General features: G+C 43.8%; 1 protein-coding gene across 1 annotated transcript; it reads right to left on the bottom strand.

Annotated features, from left to right (window-relative positions):
- Positions 1-51: 51 nt before the first annotated feature.
- On the bottom strand, positions 52-10,355 carry KDELR3 (KDEL endoplasmic reticulum protein retention receptor 3). Its single transcript, XM_081928456.1, has 6 exons — positions 10,241-10,355; positions 8,092-8,720; positions 3,134-3,234; positions 1,911-2,069; positions 1,463-1,715; positions 52-370 (listed from the first exon to the last, which is right to left on the bottom strand). The coding sequence occupies exons 2-6, from the start codon at positions 8,180-8,182 to the stop codon at positions 330-332; spliced, it is 645 nt and encodes a 214-aa protein (XP_081784582.1). The 5' UTR covers positions 8,183-8,720; positions 10,241-10,355; the 3' UTR covers positions 52-329.
- Between the last annotated feature and the right edge of the window lie 8,325 nt (positions 10,356-18,680).

An 18,680-nucleotide genomic window follows, 5' to 3' on the forward strand; every position in this document is an offset into this window, starting at 1 on the left:
TCATATTTGAGAGAGAAATAGAGATAATTGTGAGAAAAATATACCAAAAGATACTTCACACTATTTTATTTGTTATAGTTCAAACACCAACAAACATCCCCATACAAAAGAAAACGTAGATACTGTTCCAACACTAAATTAGAAAGTGTTAAGCCTAAAGTGTTAGCCACCTGGACCTCAAATCTCTCAGGCACAGTCTGCTAGTCACAGTGTAGAGAAGCAGGTAAGTTCTCTGAATGCGAGCTGAGCCATATGGGAAAAAAGCGGAAGAGGACATCCTCCAGTCCTGGAGTGGGGTCTTCAGGAACTTGCTTCGCTTGCGTGTGTCTTCAGATGGGCATTGGGAGGCTCAGCTTCTTGCCTTTTAATACTAAATGGGAAAAATGAATTAAGACTTAAACTGTTTGTTCTGACAGAAAGGAATGCCACCTTGCCTCTACCAAATGCATTCATGCTGCCATTTTTAATGGTGCTTTTAGCTCGTGAATTACAAAACCCCCCAACATAGCAATAAGCGTTTTGTAGGCAACCCGTTTAGGATGAGAAGATTCCATAAACTCTTTTCGTCTGTGTACAAATCTTTGTTACTAATAGCAGCAAGAAACCCTGCACATGTTACGGTCACAGTGCCTTAGAATTTCATAACCTGTGAAGCAGTTAATAACAGGCTGAACCATAATTAAAGCAGCCCTATGCTAAAATACTCAATAATTTTTGGAGTGTTTTGCGTAGTTTACAGTATTGGTAATCTGAGATGACTCCCCACCCTCAAGAGGCTTCCTCTCACTGCTTTAACATGCAGAGCACGCTACTCCTATAGCAATGTAGAAATTGTCTTATATGTTTGGTAGCTTCTGAGTTGGGTTTAAGTGTTTAATATTTCATGTAATTCATTTATTTAAAACATTGATCAACCGCTCAACGTTTTAAAAATCTCTTGAGCAGTATACAATATAAAAATAGTATTTTAAAAAAATAACTCAAGACACAGAAAGCAGAATAAAAACATTCAGAGTCTTCAAGCACATAAAATGGCCCTCTCTTATGGGTCAGGCAGGAAGTCTTTACAAGATTTTGGAAAGTAGCTGATGCTTTACAAATGGCATACGCTGCTGCTTAATTCTGAAGAGTTTTTTACTGCTGGGGGCCCTCCTGCTGGAGAATGTGCAACGCTGCATTTTTGAATGCCAATTTTCAGCTCACTGTCCCATGATACTTCGCAAGCAGCAGTACCGCAATCAGAATTTTCCTACATGACCTAAGTGCTCTTGCCCATCTGTACGGGACCAGGTGCTCTTTCAGACGACCGCTGTTAAATGTTTGGGGTGGAAAAGAAACAAAGCCAACAGGTTCTGTGGAGTGGGGTGTGTGGGGAGAGCAGAGCTATAGCTGACCTGCCTGATCTCTGCCACAATTGTGGTCAGTTTCAGCCACTGACTAGCCAGCATTCTGTGATCCTTACCTTTCGTGACATAGAGGTAAAAAAAGTCGCAGTAGAAGATGGTCTGTACTACTCCAGACACCACAGCAATTTGATCGTAGAAGTTCTCTGTGTGGTAGCGCCAGATCCAGTTTGCAAGGTAGAGAGCGCGATAGAGGCCCAAGAAGAAAAGGTAGTGTGTCGTGATAGTTTCAGCTTCACCTGTTTTGCTAATCATGAAAAGCTGTGGGAGGATAGCCACCGATTCCAGGTAAATTGAGAAAGTCCAGAGAATCTAAGGAAAGAATAAAGGGAAGTCCACGTTAAATGTTAGTAATGCATGAATCAGTCCAGAGAAAAACATGACAATTTTGGGCCACCTTTACCTTTCATCATGGGGCAAAAGAAAGTTCAGTTCCAGACCCCAAAGGTTCAAGGAAACTTGATGCAATTACTACATTCCTCCATTTAATATGAATGGCTTTCTTACCTCTAATGGGGTGAAACTGTGGTTTTCTAAAAATGACAGGCCTGTAACTGGAACTAAAAGGAATTCGAGGCGGAAAGAGTCATTCTCGCTATCAAAGGTTTTCCGGAATTTCCCATAGATCAGGTACACGGTAAAGTAGGCACAACTTAAGAAAACAACCTGCAGAGGAATACAAAAATCAACTTACTTTCTCACAGTGCAAATCTTTTGAGCATTGGTCTGCTCAAACTTTTAAAGCTGTGTCTTTGCTAGAACCCACTAACCTAAGTATTTGCTGGCTGTTCTTTGGCTGATTACAGACAAGATTCAATTTGTTGTCATTACCTTATATTTTGCCTAAGGTACTCTGGTTTGGCACCTTTAATGCACTCTTAACATGATACTGCATGTATTTTTATGCATGTACACATACACACACACACACACACATAGGAAGCCCATTAACTACATCTCTTGTTCTTCCCTAGCCACCCTTGCTTAACCTGCTGTAAGAGTGGATTTACAAGCCTCAGAATTGGTGCACCTTGTTCCAATCAGAGTCACTGGGTCATTACCACTCTATTCTAGATTAAACAATGGGGGAACAGGGAAGAGGCTGGGCTGCACTGCACTGCACATATTTAAAATGTCATCTTTCTTTGACACAGTCTGCTTTCTCTCCCCAGTACAACAGAAACCTAGCGTGCACTGGCACTATTCTATTAGAGCCCTGAGCACTGTAGCTCTGCATTCGTAAACACGTTCATTATGGCTTTGGGATGGGAATGGACTGCCTTGTTCAATCTCAATGAAGCAAGTTGCTGAGTGATTGTATCACTTTATTTATACAGTGGTACCTCTGGTTACATTCGCTTCAGGTTACATACGCTTCAGGTTACAGACTCTGCTAACCCAGAAATATTACCTTGGATTAAGAACTTTGCTTGAGGATAAGAACAGAAATTGTGCTCTGGCGGCACGGCAGCAGCAGGAGGCCCTATTAGCTAAAGTGGTGCTTCAGGTTAAGAACAGTTTCAGGTTAAGAACAGACCTCCAGAACGAATTAAGTTCTTAACCCGAGGTACCACTGTAATTGAAATTATTTCAGTAAAATGTTAATAGAAAACCCTTTACCTCCACTGAAAATGGCCCTTTTTTAAAGTTATAAATCAGGGTCTGAACATACCAGAATTGTTCCTATCACAGACTGACTAGATGGAGAGCGTTTGAACTCTTGCCCTTACCTTCATGACAGTATTATAGATGGAGATGAAGTTTGTGACCAGGTCAAGGTAACGGCTTGTGAAGACAAGTGCAAAAAGGATCTGGCTCTTTCCTGAGATACCTGCAGGCCAAAAAAGGAAATTAAATGAGCAGATATAAAGGAAAATAAATAAGCCGGGAGAAGTGCCTGGGCCTTTGGCCCTGGCATAATAAACAAGCAAAGTCCTTAGTTGGGTAAGGAAGGTAGCAACTAGCACCACAAGCCACAAACTTCAGAGCTCCCCACAGAGGCGGACTTGAATCCTCTGGCAGCACAAACACAGTCTGGAGAGAATCACCCTCCTGCCAAGTGAAGAGGCACAGTCAGAGAACGAAAGGGTGCTGTTTCAGCTTCCACACTCAAGCCAGCTCCACTGCCAAGTGAACTGGAGAACCTGTGGATGACTTCCCAGGATCCAGGGTGGTGGGAAGAAAGCTAACCCACACACCATCATTGTATTGATGCCCAACACAGAAAAGCAGCATAAACACAGTGGTTTGTTAAGGATATTAACAATTATAGGGGTAGACTACAGTTCCCAGGATTCTTTGGGGAAAGCCATGTGCTTTAAATGTGTGGTGTGGATGTGAGCAGTGTTGCCTCTCTTTTCTGAAAGACAAGTTGACCTACAGTATATTATCTGGAAACTTCAGGCAAATATACAAAATGAGTGTAGAAAATAAATGGTAATGAAAGAAAACAAGGGGGCGTGGGGGGGCAGTGCAGGAGAAAGGCAACTGATCCCCAGGTGGCAGCAGTTTTTGTTCATGGAAACACAAAAAGATCCTTATGGTACTTTGAATACAGATTTATTGTACAGCTGGAGGCCACAAGATGCCTCTTAGCGTTTAAGATGCCACAAGCCTCTTTTTTCTGTAAGAGACTAACATGGCTACCATCTGGATTTTGTTTGTAGGTTTTTCTCTACGATACTCCCTTATGTAGAGCTCAAAGAAAGGCAGCGAAGGGGTGGGGGGGGGGCAGCAGGGAGGAAAGTGAGGAAGTCAGAGCAAGATTCACAGACTGCTGCTGCTAACCCTCTCAGCCCTAGCGGTGCTAGAGAACACACTATTATTATTTATTAAATTTATATACCACCCTTTAGCCAAAGATCCTAGGGCAGTGTATGACATTAAGAACATAATTTGCGAAGTACAATAAAAACCACAATGCACAGCATAATGATAAAATAATCATAACAACAGTCCCCTCGCACACCTTTAACAAGCCATAGATTACTTAATGGTCAAAGGCCTGGATAAAGAGGAATGTTTTCGACAAAGTTCTGGACGTCTCTCAAGATTCTGCTATAGCAGCAGAGTTAAGGTGCCGACGGAGGCAAGCAATTTTATCCTCAAAATGCTTGGCAAACAAGCCACAGCGAGTTACCATAGGTTCTACCGCCTCTTTGGGGCCAGTCTGCAAAAGGCCCCACAGTAACCAGAAAAGCTCTGCCAGATAGCATAGTGAGGATGGAGTGGAGGTAGCAAGTATGTCTTCTTACCTGCTTTCTCTGCCACTGAGTAAGCTAAAAAAATGCACACTCGCCAGTGTTCAGTTGCATTTGTCTGGCGTTTCCCTCCACTTGTGTTCAAGCCATCTCCCAGATTGCTTCTTTGCCCTATATTTGGTAGTATACCACAGAGCCAAACAGGCTCCACAAAGCACTCGGGAGCTATTGTGTCAATGGCCCAAGCCATCCAGATATTTAACAGAAGCACCAGTCATAACAGCCAACCCCCTCCGCAGCCATCAGGAAACCACTTGGATCCATCAACCTCTGAGGGCAGACCATCCTAAAAGATCTCCCGTCTCTGCAGAGGGGGAAAGGTGCTGAAAGCCTAAAGCTCAACAAGAAGTCCTCTGACCATGACAAGGGACTGATGTCAATATCCCACGCATGGTGTGCAATTGTAAGTGCTTGGTTTTCCCATGTTACACATGTGGCATGTCACTTGAGGTAGGGGTGTTTGCAATTCAGGCCAGCATGGCTGTTCTCCCACCCCCAACCCCCACAAAAACTTTTGGATTTATTCAAACTGCTCCAATCAATGTATCTTGCCAAACTAAGAGACCATTCTCAATCCTTGCTCAGTCATTTTGCTGCCCTCAACACTTTCCATACTGATCGACCTTGAACAGTTCAAATGGCAATATTCACTGGGCCAGCCTCTTCTGTGTTGAGAGTGCAACAAGTTCCCGAATGCAGAGAAACAAGATTAAACAGACTGGAAGATCAAAGCTAGAAAAGTAGATTTGGGAGTCATTGTTGGTTTACAGGTTGGTGGCATTATTGCCTTCTGGAGGGGCACTCTTGCACTATAGCACAACGAAAGCCAGACACAACTGCCATGGTGTGAAGCTATCTATGTATGGGTGATGCACTGATTGGAAACGAAGTATTATGTCCACCCCAAAACTTTGGAAGACACAAACAGTATTCAAAGTAGAGCTGCGTATAAATGCCCCAATACCATCATGAACACAAACCAGCATGAATATCCAACGAAAAGGATGCCGGCTTAAAGGGTCCTGAGGTAAGGTGGACTTTAGTAGAAAAAAGGCTGCCCATCCCTGCTTTGAGGTGCTGAAGACTCTTCATTGTTTTTTGCAACACAAAAGAGCTGCCTATAATTCTTTCCTTTTCTTTTCTTGAATAGTTTAACATCTCAAAATAAACATTTTGCACAATATCATATAATCAGTGACTTCCCTCCTTCCCCTTCCATGGTTCATTTTAGTTGACTATCATTCCTGCATATTTTACTATAACCATTTTAAGTCAGTTCTCCCACCTTACATCACTCAAATATTAAACGGTTGAATTTATCTTAATGCTGCCAGCGTTTTCAACTGTGCACAGTTAATTCCCTTCTACTCAGCAAAAGTTTTCCACTCTATCATTATTTCTTTCAAGGCAGTAAAATGAGAAAGTAAAATTATGCTGTTTATTGGATAAATGTTGTGGGCAGTTGCAAACATTTAACAGTCATAGGCATCTTCAGGTGAAAGAGACCAAAGACAAGTATTCCTGTCTCATTGTTTAATCAGCAACGCAAGACGTGGCCCTGCAGTTTCCTTTTACAGTGATGCTCCTATACGTCTTGTTTTTCAGCCTCAACGGGATAGTGCAAAAAGGCAGGACACACAGAAATTATGCTGAACGTACAGAACGAAACTCGATTCCACAAGTTCATTCCTCCTCCTGCTACAAACTTAAACAGTCTCTATACCCTAGGATATATGTCAATGGACACATACACCACACCAGGGACTGTGGTATGCCTATACCACTTCAACTGCCACATCACAACACCACTCCTTCTAAACGAATCTTGATTCCACCCACAAAGAGCGTAAGGGGGAGGGGGAGTTTAATGGAGTGGGAAGGGCTTGAAAGGAGGAAACTAGGAATGGAAGGAGAAGTTTTAACAAGAGGCCATGGAAATACTGCCGCAGAAGAGGAGTGGGGAGAGGAGAAATCAAGAAAGTAAAAGGAGTTAGCAGCATAGTTCACAATCAAGATTAAATTGAGAACAAGCAGTGTATATTAAGACCATTTGTTGTGGTTGCTTTTTAACACCAAAACTTGGGAGATTAGATATATAGGAGACATGGGTGAGGGTTCATAAATACACCTCCTAAACGGCACTTTTGTTTTTTTCTGCATTTCATGTTTCACATTTTCAGTTCCGCACAGCACAGTCCTATATACGTTTCTTCAAAAGTGTCCTATGCTTACCTTGAAGTAAATATCCATTGGATTGCAGACTTACTTAAGAGTGCTGTGTGGGAGTGAAAGGACTAATCATTGACCTGGGCAATCCATTTCTCTGTTCCCTGTTGATCAGGTTCCTTTGTTCTTTACCAGTTTACTTAAATCCTTGGCAGAGGTTTCCCCAGCTGTATTGTGCTTCCCAGCCTTCACCCCCACCCTTCTGCCCTGGGGAAATATTCTGTCTGAAATGCGGAAGGATTCCTGTCTTATTCACAAACACACACCCCAAGGCATTTAGTTTGCTCAGGTTTACGAAACATGTTTTAGTTGGCGAAAAGGCCCAGAAGGAACCCACACAAGTGGCTACAAATCTCAAAATTTGCAGAAAACAATGGTGACTGAAAATTGCATAAAGAGATATTGTAGGAGCATCTCTACGTGACATTGAAATGACCTCATCTGGGCAGGGTTGCCTGTCAATACAATGGACAGGTGTCTAGCATGAGACATGGGGAAAGTGTTGACCTCAGTGAGTTATCAAGTGCTATTTGCTTTAATAGCTGGTTCTCTTATTTCCTATCAATATTCCATGTTAATTCATTTATGCTGCATTGTCCTACAAAGCTACTGGGAAATACTTAAAACATCCAGCTTCTTAGGCCAGTAGTCTAGGCTGTGGTCACATTCCTACTTACTGTGCACTCACAGAGTTTCCAGCGCTGTTTTTTAAATCCGTGCTCACACAACAGTTTCCCAAAATGCATATGCATTCCATACTTCCTTGCAAAATACTACTGTTGGATGTGCTATTACTCAATCCAATTTGAGTCCTTAAGCCATTCCTAATTTATCTCTAGCAAATGTGTGAGCGCCTTTGCACAGGGTGCCCCATCTGTGCTCCCTGGTGTGTACACCAACAAATCTGACACAAATGAAGTCGTGCTGATGTGAACAGCTAGAGGGGAAAGAGCTGTGAAACGCAGGAGTGGGAGAACAAATTCACTGTGCTTGAAAGTGATAATGTGAACACACCTTAGGAAAAGGTGTGTGACCCACGCAGGCTGAGGCCAAACCCAAATCCTCAGTCTCTGGGGCACAGTTTGTGCTCTGGTGATAAGTAACTCCCAGAAGCTTTGACTGCTCCCTTCTTTTCCTTCTGCATTGTTTCTGCACCAGCACCTTGTCAACGGGATGAAGAGGGAAGGAGAACAAGAACTTACCAGCGCATGACTTTGATCTCCAGATCTTCCCCAGCAACATGATCATGGCTAATAGGTGAGAAACATCACCCAGGATCCGAAATATGTTCATGCTGGCCAAAGAATGTCCCAGAGAGTCCTGAAGGAAAACCAGCTAGTCTAATATCCCGATAAGGATTTTGGCACTACAGCAGGCCTCTTCGCTTTTCTTAGTAGATGCTTTCTGGTTCCTCGCTTGGATAAAGGGTGTTTCTCTTCCTCCAACAGCCAAATGATTCCTTTCTATTCCAACTGAATATTCGGCTAAGCCTTTCCCTCTCTTGGAAGGATTACACTCACAGTGCCTATCTTTGTCTTCACCAGGATTCTGCAATGCGCTTAGAATTTGAACTTTTGGTGCGCTTCTGCTTTTCCCTCTTGATTACTTTGTCTGTAGGGAACTCTTTGGTTCACTGGCTCTCCTCCCAAGACGATTCTGCTCCCTCTGACAGAGGAGTGGAAGAACATCACAGCCAAAGCTTTGCAGTCCCAGCACAGGCACTGGGTGACGTGGCGTGGATGCTGTTTGTACTGAGGGTGGAGAAGGAGGCGGGAGCAACTAGGCCGAGTTAAACTTTCTCCTGCATCCTTCCAACTTCTCAAGTTACAACCTAGAATGTCTGTTAAAGAGGAAAAGACAGTTAAGAGGGGAATACACCCCTTTGCCAGCTTGAGGGGGAAATTAATGTGAATTGCTCCAGATTCCAGAGATTAGGGGGAAAGGCCCATTAGAAAATGTATTTCTTGCTCAGGGCCCCAACGCAAAGTTGTGTCGCCAAACCCTCAGTGTTGTTTTGCAGACCTATTTAGTCTGCAAAGAGATTTGTAGGACCAGGGTCACAGGTTGCTTTCTTCATTTTAATTGGCTTTGCTTCACTATGTTCCAGTTTTTGTTGTCAGGAAGTATTTCTGCCAGGCGTTTCCCCCTTGCTCAAGTCGCTTTGGGGACGTAAAAGAGTTTTGTGGCACCTTATAAACCGGCAACTTGTTTATAGTAACAGCATCAACTTTCACTGACTAGAGCCCAGATGCATGGAGCATGAGCCTCAGTTGTCAGACACACACATGCAAAGTGGGGAAACACAAATGTACAAGTGTTAAATGGCAATGGAATGCAGAAAGTACACAGCCTCTGGCAATTCAAAACAAAAAAAATTCCTTCCAGTAGCACCTTAAAGACCAACTAAGTCAGTTCTTGGTATGAGCTTTCGTGTGCATGCACACTTCTTCAGATACCTTAGTTGGTCTTTAAGGTGCTACTGGAAGGAATTTTTTTTGTTTTGACTAAGGCAGACCAACACGGCTACCTATCTGTAACTGGAACTCTGGCAATTCAGATAGAATAAAAATATATGGAAAATTACCACAGCAGCAGTAATTGATGAGAACAAAATTGTCTTATTGTAGCTGAATAAATTAACACCTATATTGGAATCCATTGTTTCTATTCTGACCCAAATTTAAAGAGCAGAACCTTTTGCTAAGTTTCTATTCAGCAGTTTCACTTGTGAGTTTCTCCTCAGTGAGCCTTTGTTTCAGGCTGGCCACTGTCATGGTTTGTCCACAGTGCAGCTGCCACCTTGCTGAAGTGCGTCCCCTTCTGTCTTTTACAGCCTCTTCCAAGTTAAAGGGCAAGGTTATCAGACTGGAAGCTTCCCTCCTATTCCTGTGGAGACATGACCAGGGCTCTAAACTGCGCATGGAGCCCCCCACAAGAACATGAGGTTCCTTAACAAGCAGCCTCCTGCACTTGCCGAGGCTCTTCGCTCCAGAAGTTGGTCCTTCAATTTGTCTGTGGGAGGGAAATGGGATGTTCCAGAATATGAGGGATTTGCCAGGACTGCTCCTCTCCTTCACACGTGTTATTGCGCCAGTGAACTGAGCCTTCAGATAGGATGGGTGTGTCACCCACTTTACTCTTAGCTGAGGGGAAACCTGAACATGAGTTCTCTCAGTCTCTCGCTGCCTGCTTCATGTTTGCTCGCATATTGGCATGCGCACACACTCACGTATGTACATTAATATCACCCTCCTCCCCACCACCCAACGATGGGGAAATAAATCTGATTTGGAATGCTAGCACTAGGCCTTATTTCCAGGCATTTACTATGACTGAGTAAATAGGTAGAACCTTCTGGAACAGGGCCAGTCAAGCTTGGTAGCTTTAACTGAGGTGCCCGTGGTCATCATGACTTGGGCCTCGTCAATAAGAGATGTCTTACTGGCTCCATAAGATGAGTTAAGCCACACTGGCGTCATGGCAACACAATAGAGTCTGACTCTGTGACAGCCAAAGTTCCCTTCTGAGCTGCCTCCTAGGGTGAGTCCATTATTAGGACTCATATACCTTCCCCCTGTTTTGCAGCCTGCACATGTGTTCCTCCTCCCACCCCCACATCTTTTCCAGGAGCACAAATGAGTGTGAAGGAGTATGACACACAACCACAGAGCCTCTTGAAAGTGCTGGAACCATGTGGGCAGTCAAACACACACACACACACACACACACACACACCCCTAAACTAGGAAACTGAAGGGGAATTTAAAACAGTTCCCAATTTTAAATGGGGGTCAAGGAACCCTTACCAAGCTCCAAAAAGAAGCCATTAAACTGTAAATGTGTATGTACGCTTTACAATATCATAACTAGATGTTTCTGCACCTTGGATAGACCCCCCCCAAAAAAATGAAGAAGGGGAAACACATGGTTTTTATAAGTAAAACTGTCAATTCTATAATTCATATTGATTCTGTCCCACGTGTTAGAACCTGGGATCATCCAGTGAATTCTGGGTTGTAAAAGATTCAGAACAAATGCTCATTGGATGAGCAGGCATTAAAATGGCGAATTTGTTTCAGTGTAAGTGTCCTGAACCCCTGGCCAACCTGGTGACAAGTCAAAAGTTCAAAGACCAGGGGTCACTCCATGCAAACAAAGTCCAAAGGTCCAAAGGTCAGGAAACGCAACCAAGGGTCAATCCAAGTAGACCAAGTCTGAAGTTCAGCTGTCAGGATACAGTCCAGAGTCAAACCCAAGCACAGTCCCATAGAGTTGCAGGAGCATCCAAGTCAAGGTCCACCAACATGGGCAGTTGAGGAGGCACAGTCCCTCAGCTCTGCTTCCCTTTTGTACTTTGCCTGCTGATTGCAGCATCTGGGCTTGATGAGACCTGCTCCAAGCCTCCTCCAGCTGAGGAATCACACACCTCCTCCTAGAGCTAGCGAACCCCACCTGGCCAGCTAGGGAGCTGGGCTGTGGGCCCTTACCTGCCTCAGCCTCTTACAGTGCACCCCCTGCTGCTTTCTACACCTCAGAGCCCATCATGTTCGTGGACACAGGGTCCCTCTACCTGTGGTGATGGGTCCTGCTGCCCTGGTGGTTCCTGTGCACTAGTTCCTAAGGCCTGGTGTCATAAGTAACTGTTGTTGAGCTGATTGAGAACAGTGACCGTAATGCTATCAAACCAATCATATATGTAAATAGGCAGTTGCCAATAAAGTCCAACACAATCATTTTTTATGTCAAAAGAGGAAACTTCTCACAAGCATGGGAGTTGTAAGGGAAAGTGAAATGGGTCAAATCTCTGCTTGGGGGTTATTCAAAACCACAGTAATAGAAGTTCACCTAAGAATATATACCACAAATCAGAAATCACAAACCAAGACTAAGAGGATACCAGTGTGGTTTAAAAGCAGAGCTATTAGGGACGAAAAGGCTTCCTTCGGAAAATTGAAGTCTCATGCAAATGAGGAGAAACAAAAACAGAACATGGTTTTGCTAAAGAAATGCAAGCAGGCAAGAAGGGATGTGAAAAAAGAAGAGAGAATTCAAAAAGGCTGAGAGAGACCCCTGTCTGTACCCCTGAAGAACTGCTGCCAATCTGCACCGAAAGTACTAAACTTAGATGAGCCTATGGACTGACTTAGTACAAGGTAACTTTCTGTAGCACCTGTAGGCCACAGTGCGTCATAGGTAGGCAGTTTGGCTTGGTGGATCACAAGTTATGGAGGTATATCTTAAGTCAGGATGGGGAACTTGTGGTTCTCTGCTCATTGCTGGAGTCTAACTCCCATGAGTCCCAGCCAGCACAGTCAAACGAACGGGAATGATGGGAATTGTAGTCCAACAATACCTGGAGGGTCACAGGCTCCCCGCTGCAACCTTAGAACATGTGTGAAGTTTTTGTTTCAGTCCTGCTTTATCTTTGGCTTCTCCTTTGGCAGACTTCATGGCTCCACACACCATTATTGCTTCCTCAAGTTCCTCAAGCAAACACTCAGCCGATAACACTTCTTCCATCACCACATCTCCATGTCAGGCCAAACTTTACTTGTCATGCTCCTGACGGACATACAATGTGATCTGTGCTGGGGGGGGGGTTAGGTAAACCTGAGTAACTGCATGCTACCAGGGCCGGATTTAGGTTTGATGAGGCCCTAAGCTACTGAAGGTAATGGGGCCCTTTATATGTCCAGCTGTCTTTTGTCAACAACAAATTGTCACGGTTTTTTTGTGTTGAATATATGCTATATGGTAATGTATGGACCTAATAGGTATCTAAAGGCATTTGCACATAACAAAATATGTATTTTATCAAAGTAATTGCTGAACTGAAATACAATTAAGAAGAAGTCTATTAATAGTGAAATGGGTGGGGCCTATTACTTACATCATAGGAGCCTACACAACACAAAACACTGTTGCTGCATGTAGCTTTTATTTTATTTGTTTTTTATCTTATATTTTGGAAATGTACATCCAGTTGATTTTTTCCATTTAAATTTTTGGGGGGGCCACAAGGGAGTGGGACCCTAAGCTATACGTAAATCTGGAAATACATGCTACAGAGTCTTGCAGCTGCTAACTGCAATTTGATCCAGACAAGTGTGCAGCAGAACAGCATGAGGTGAAAGGGCACACACATATAAGTGCCTTCGAAGCGCCCCATGCAAACACGCCCCTCAGGAGAGCTTCTCTTTCGCAGCGCTTTTCGTCAGACTGAGAGGCCTTATGCAGAGGAAGTAGCTGGGGAATGAGCAACGAGAATGCTCAGAATGTGACATCCATGTGCCATCAAAATGGTCGAGGGAGGATGTGGGTGAGGAGAGGCTTGAAAGAAGGGGGAAGAGGCTTCCAAATCTGGAATAACTGAAAAAGAAAAAGTTGGCACATGAAGTGGGAACAAGTAAAAATAAACCTCATCCCCCCCCACCTCCTTCTTTGCTGCAAAATAAGCTTGAAAAGCCTCGCTCCAGGTGTCTCCCTGCCTCCTAAAATAATCCAAGATGCTTCTACTGTCTCTCTCCCTGTGATGCCCCCACCCAACCCGCCACCCCACTAGTGCCTTAGGTTTCCATGGTGACTGCAAGCAATGTCGCTAGGGTGACAAGGAATAGAAATGGTTTTTTTAAAAATAGAAGGGGTTCTTGATTATCTGTTGTTCTTGTGGGGTTTTATTTTTTCCAAGTTGAGAGAGTTGTTTATTCTCTCCCTCCTGCCCCCAAGTTGGGACCTCATCATTTTCATAAAATGTTGTCACTTCAGGCCTCCTTTCCACCACCAGTGCTTTGATGAGGCTGAGGCGAGGGCAAGAAAGAAAGGAGGATACTGGTCTCTCCTCAGCAATGGTAGGGCGGGCCCCATAGGAGGACTCTACCACCACCACCACCACCACCACCTTGGTGCCCCCTCTTTTACTTTCCCCTTTATTAGTTGCGTGTAGGTCAATTTCACACTTGAAGTGCATTTGAGCCTCTTTGGCATGCATCTGTGAAAATCCAGAACTGTGAGATGCCAGAGTAGATTTGGAACGAAGAGCTCCAGCTGTTTGTCTCTGGTGCCTTCCCTCTTATGAGGTCAGTGGAGGCTGGTCCCCTGATACTACTGGGGCACAGCCTTCCCAAGGAGAATGACAGGCAATTACTGCCCCTGCCAAATCTGAAAGCCACACACTCTTTCCCTACACACATTTTATACTTCTGTTTGAACTCAGAGAAATTCTGCAAACATTTATGCCAATCTACTGTTCTTTGGGACGCAGGTGGCGCTGTGGGTTAAAGCCTCAGCGCCTAGGACTTGCCGATCGAAAGGTCGGCGGTTCGAATCCCTGCGGCGGGGTGCGCTCCCGCTGCTCGGTCCCAGCGCCTGCCAACCTAGCAGTTCGAAAGCACCTCCGGGTGCAAGTAGATAAATAGGGACCGCTTACCAGCGGGAAGGTAAACGGCGTTTCCATGTGCGGCTCTGGCTCGCCAGAGCAGCGATGTCACGCTGGCCACGTGACCCGGAAGTGTCTCCGGACAGCGCTGGCCCCTGGCCTCTTAAATGAGATGGGCGCACAACCCCAGAGTCTGTCAAGACTGGCCCGTACGGGCAGGGGTACCTTTACCTTTACCTTTTACTGTTCTTTGACCAGGCAGGCATCTGCACCACTCAGCCAATTCTAATCCAATCCTAATCTAAAAGTGAAGTGGTCTCTCCCATGTGTAGAGACAATACTGAATTAGATCATGGACCAAAGTTCTGACCCCGTATAAGGCAGATTCCCGTGTTCAACAAAAAGGGCTTATTGGGCTTTGTGGATCAAGGGTGCCCTCTAGTTTGCAGTATCAAGCTGAATACTTTCCAGAGTCCAGAGAGTTCTTGCTGCACTATACATTTAAAGCAGTATCATACCACTTAAACAGCCTTGGCTTCCCCCAAAGAATCCTGGGAACTGTAGTTTGCTAAGGGTGCCAAGAATAGTTAGGAGACCCTTATTCCCCTCACAGAGCTACAAATGTCAGAGTTTCCTAGGAAGAGAGATTGATCTGGAAATTGTAGCTCTGTGAGAGGAATAAGGGTTTGCCTAACACAAGATCCAGCCACCTTGCAAGGTCTGGACAGTGCTTGGATGGGAGACAGCCTGGGTACATTGTATATGCCGCCTTGAGATTCATGGTAGAAGAAAGGAGATGTATTATTGTGCTAAGTAAATACATAAAACATCACTACTATTCTGGTAAAGTGTTTCAAGCCAGGCATCACCAGAAATCTCAAAAACTGAAAGAGGAGGGAAGAGGCTTTTATCTTATGCACCAGAATTTGAAAAGGGGGAAAAAAGGTAATACTTCATCACCCTTGATATCCACTGACATCTGCTATTAAGCATCTATCTTACAAGCTTTTCACAATTAAAGACATAATTCTTCCAGAAAATAACTTTTAAAACTTTTCTAGTCAAAACCAAGAAAAATGCTCATAACCTGCATATGAAATAGAGGGTTCAGCTGAATTGTATTGAACAACTGATGTCCAATCCTCTATTACAGAATGGTTTTTGACAAGCTGTAAATTCAATTCCACACATAGTTTTTTAGGCCCATTCTTGTTTTTCAGTACCAAATAGATAATATTTTTAAACTGACAGAGACATGCGAAACTTTAGCCAAAAACTTAAGCCGTAAATCAATAGGATGTCTACCAACATATGCAAACAAGCGTTCCTGAATTACTAGTGTCCCTGTGAGAACATAAGAGCCCTGGTGGATCAGACCAAGTGCCAGTCAGTCAATATGTTGGTCAATCCAGTAGACAGATAGATACTATTTTTCTCCTATACTATCTACTAGCTAAATAGCAAGCTAGTTAAGAGTTTTATACACTGTGCTTTTTAATCTCAAAAGAGGCAGCTTACAACAGTTCAGTATAACAATCAGCTAACAATTAAGAAGACAAATAAATTTAAATAAGAAGACAAATAAATTAAAATAAATTACAATGAAAAACAAATACATCAGATGAAAATGTAAATGGCTTAAAGGCACAATAACTTTTTTAAAACAACAACAACAACAACAAAACTAGCAACCCAGATGGCTGGATACCTGCTGAAATACAAAAGGTCTTCATGAGGTGGCAAAAAATAAAAATAAAATAAAACCCTAAAATGAAACATGAAATGTTTTGCCACTGTGAAAAGAGGATGCTGGACTAGATGGGTCACTGGTCTCATCTGGTGAGCTCTTCTGATGTTCTTAACCATCAATGACTCTCTAGGAAGGAAGCTCCATGAACTAGACCACTGAAAATGGTGTCTTCCACATGGCAGTCAGATGTACCTCTGTTGCTGGGATGCAGATGTGAGCTTCTCAGCATATCTTAATAAATGGCCAAGTTCATCTGAGAAAAGTTGGTCTTTTGGTCCTAAACTGCTTAGGGCAGCCCTTTCCACCTGGTGCTCTCCAGATGTTTTGCCCTGCAACTCACATCAGCTCTAGCTAGCACCACAGGTTGTGGAAGGCTGGTCTAGGACTATGGATCCATCTGCACTATACATTTAAAGCATCACACCACTTTAAACAGCCATGACTCCCCCCAAAGAATCCCGAGAACTGTAGTTTAAAGATGCTGAGAATTATTAGGAGACTTTCCCCCTCTTGTAAGCACTAGTCTACCTACTCTACACACCCAAATTCATTTTAAACCTGTTTAATTGCCATGGATGCCAAGTAGGGAATTCCAGGGATGGTAGTTCTCCAAAATGGTCAGAGCCCTCTAAAAAGGTCTAAGAATTCAATAACATGAATGTCTAACACAAAGCAGGTGCAGTTTTTAGTAGTCCATATACTGACTTCACCCATGCTGTCAAGGAGGAAGATGGCCGTGTGATTACCAACCATTGTTCCTTGCTTTATTATGAACTGAACCAAATGCGGTAGCTTTTTGCAGTTGATCACAAAAAAGTGTGTTGACAAGCTGTGGTTGTGATGGACTTCAAACACTACACTAAAATGTGCAGTGGGCAGCAGCATCTGTGACAGTCACATCACCACCATAGCTCACTGCAAGTCAGCAAGAGTTGTAATTAAAAACATGACTACCAGGTGCTCAGATGTTTGTGTGTATGAACCCTTGGTCCCTTCCAGTTCTATTGATTACTGTAACTGAAGAGGAACTGTGGAAAGCCAGGAGACAGAGAGAAAACAAAAAATTGAACCACCCTCCAAGTCAGGAAGTTACTGAGGATTGTAAAGAGATTCTCAAGGGAAAAGTTTAATCTGTAAGTGTATAGCTAGTGTTTTAGATGTCCTACCTAAGCAATACTCAGATAGCCTCACTGGCAGAAAACCTGAGCTCTTAAAACTGTCATTAACATCTGCTTGCCATCTCTAAGTAAGTCTCCTCATGTCAGAAGTTGGAAGGTAGCTTCCAACTCCAGCATAGGACAGGTTGATGGAGATATTCTTCTTCTACATGTTCTGAGGAGCTACTAGTTCTCCTCCATTCCTTCACTTCCCCCATCCCCACAACATTAGCAGCAGGAAAGGTTGGCGGAATGGGGCTATTTTTGGGAACGTTTCCCTAGCAACGGCTGCTGCCACCGTCTGTGGTGGTTTATCCATAGGTGCTAAAATATTCGATGCTTCTTAATAAAGAAAGCAGCTGGCAAAGCAAGGTTGGATGTAGGAAGGGTTGTCCACCCAGTCTGCTTTGCCCAGTGGCCTGGGATTCATAGGGCTTGAAAAAGTAACAAAGCAAATGATGTCTTTAAGATGAAGTGCACTTTGACTTTAGCTCCATCTATTAAGGTCTTAATCAAGAAGCAAGCCTCTTAGTGGTGAAAAGTTTCAATCCTGAGACATCTGGAGGGCCAAAACGTACCCACACCTGATACACGATAGCTTCTCTGTTAACAAGCTGAGCGGTTGAGGTATAAATATGAGGCCTTTCTTCTCCAAGTTTGCAGAAGAATGTTGTAAAGGCCAATATAATCACGTTCAATAGTTATTAAGCTATTAAGGATCTTGATGTCCCATGCTTCTGGTCCTTTTCCAAATGGTGTATCTAGCAGCTGATCTGTGCAAGTTGGAGGGCATATTTGTATGATGAACCCATCAGATGCTGGCTTCTTCTCTTTAGGTTGGTTTGCTATTGATTTGGGCAGCAGGAGGAGGAATACAGAAGTGTTTACAACTCCCCTCCCCCCTTATTTATTGCATTGAGGTCTGGTCTCCCGCATAAACTCTAAGCTGTCTTTTGTTTGTATACTGCTGTTGCTCAGTGTAAAACTTACTGGTGAACTGAGGACAGCTTTCGGGTCACATGATGGTGCTGACTATGTGAGTTGCCTTTGTTTTTAGTTGCTTATTTACAGTGGAAAAGGCTAAAAAATACAATGATCAATCTCTATGTGTAAATGGTCCATCACGGCCCCCTCCAAACTGTGTAACATTCAGGAGAGTGTGTGTCATCATGACCAACAGCGACTTGAAACTGACTTGGAGGAAGAGGGGACCCCATCAACTAGGGATTTTCCAAAACTAGTGAATGTGCTCCTCAATTAGACCCCACCGAGAGGCCAACTTCCTCACATACCATTCAGTCTGTGTGTGACCACAAGCACTGTGCCTGTCAAAAGTGAGCAGAGAGGTGACCATGGAAGGTTTGAGAGCTGCCCCTTTAAGGACCTCCATTCTTCAGCATGGAGGTGGAGCCTAGAGGATGGAGGGTGGTGATAATCAGACCTAGCAGCAAGCTGCCCTTCTTGGGACAAGTCCTTTCTTTTCTGGGTCCTCTCCAAGGTTCTGAACCA

This window comes from Podarcis melisellensis, assembly GCF_964234715.1.
Source record: "Podarcis melisellensis genome assembly, chromosome: 10".
In the NCBI taxonomy this organism is placed as follows: Eukaryota; Metazoa; Chordata; class Lepidosauria; order Squamata; family Lacertidae; genus Podarcis; species Podarcis melisellensis.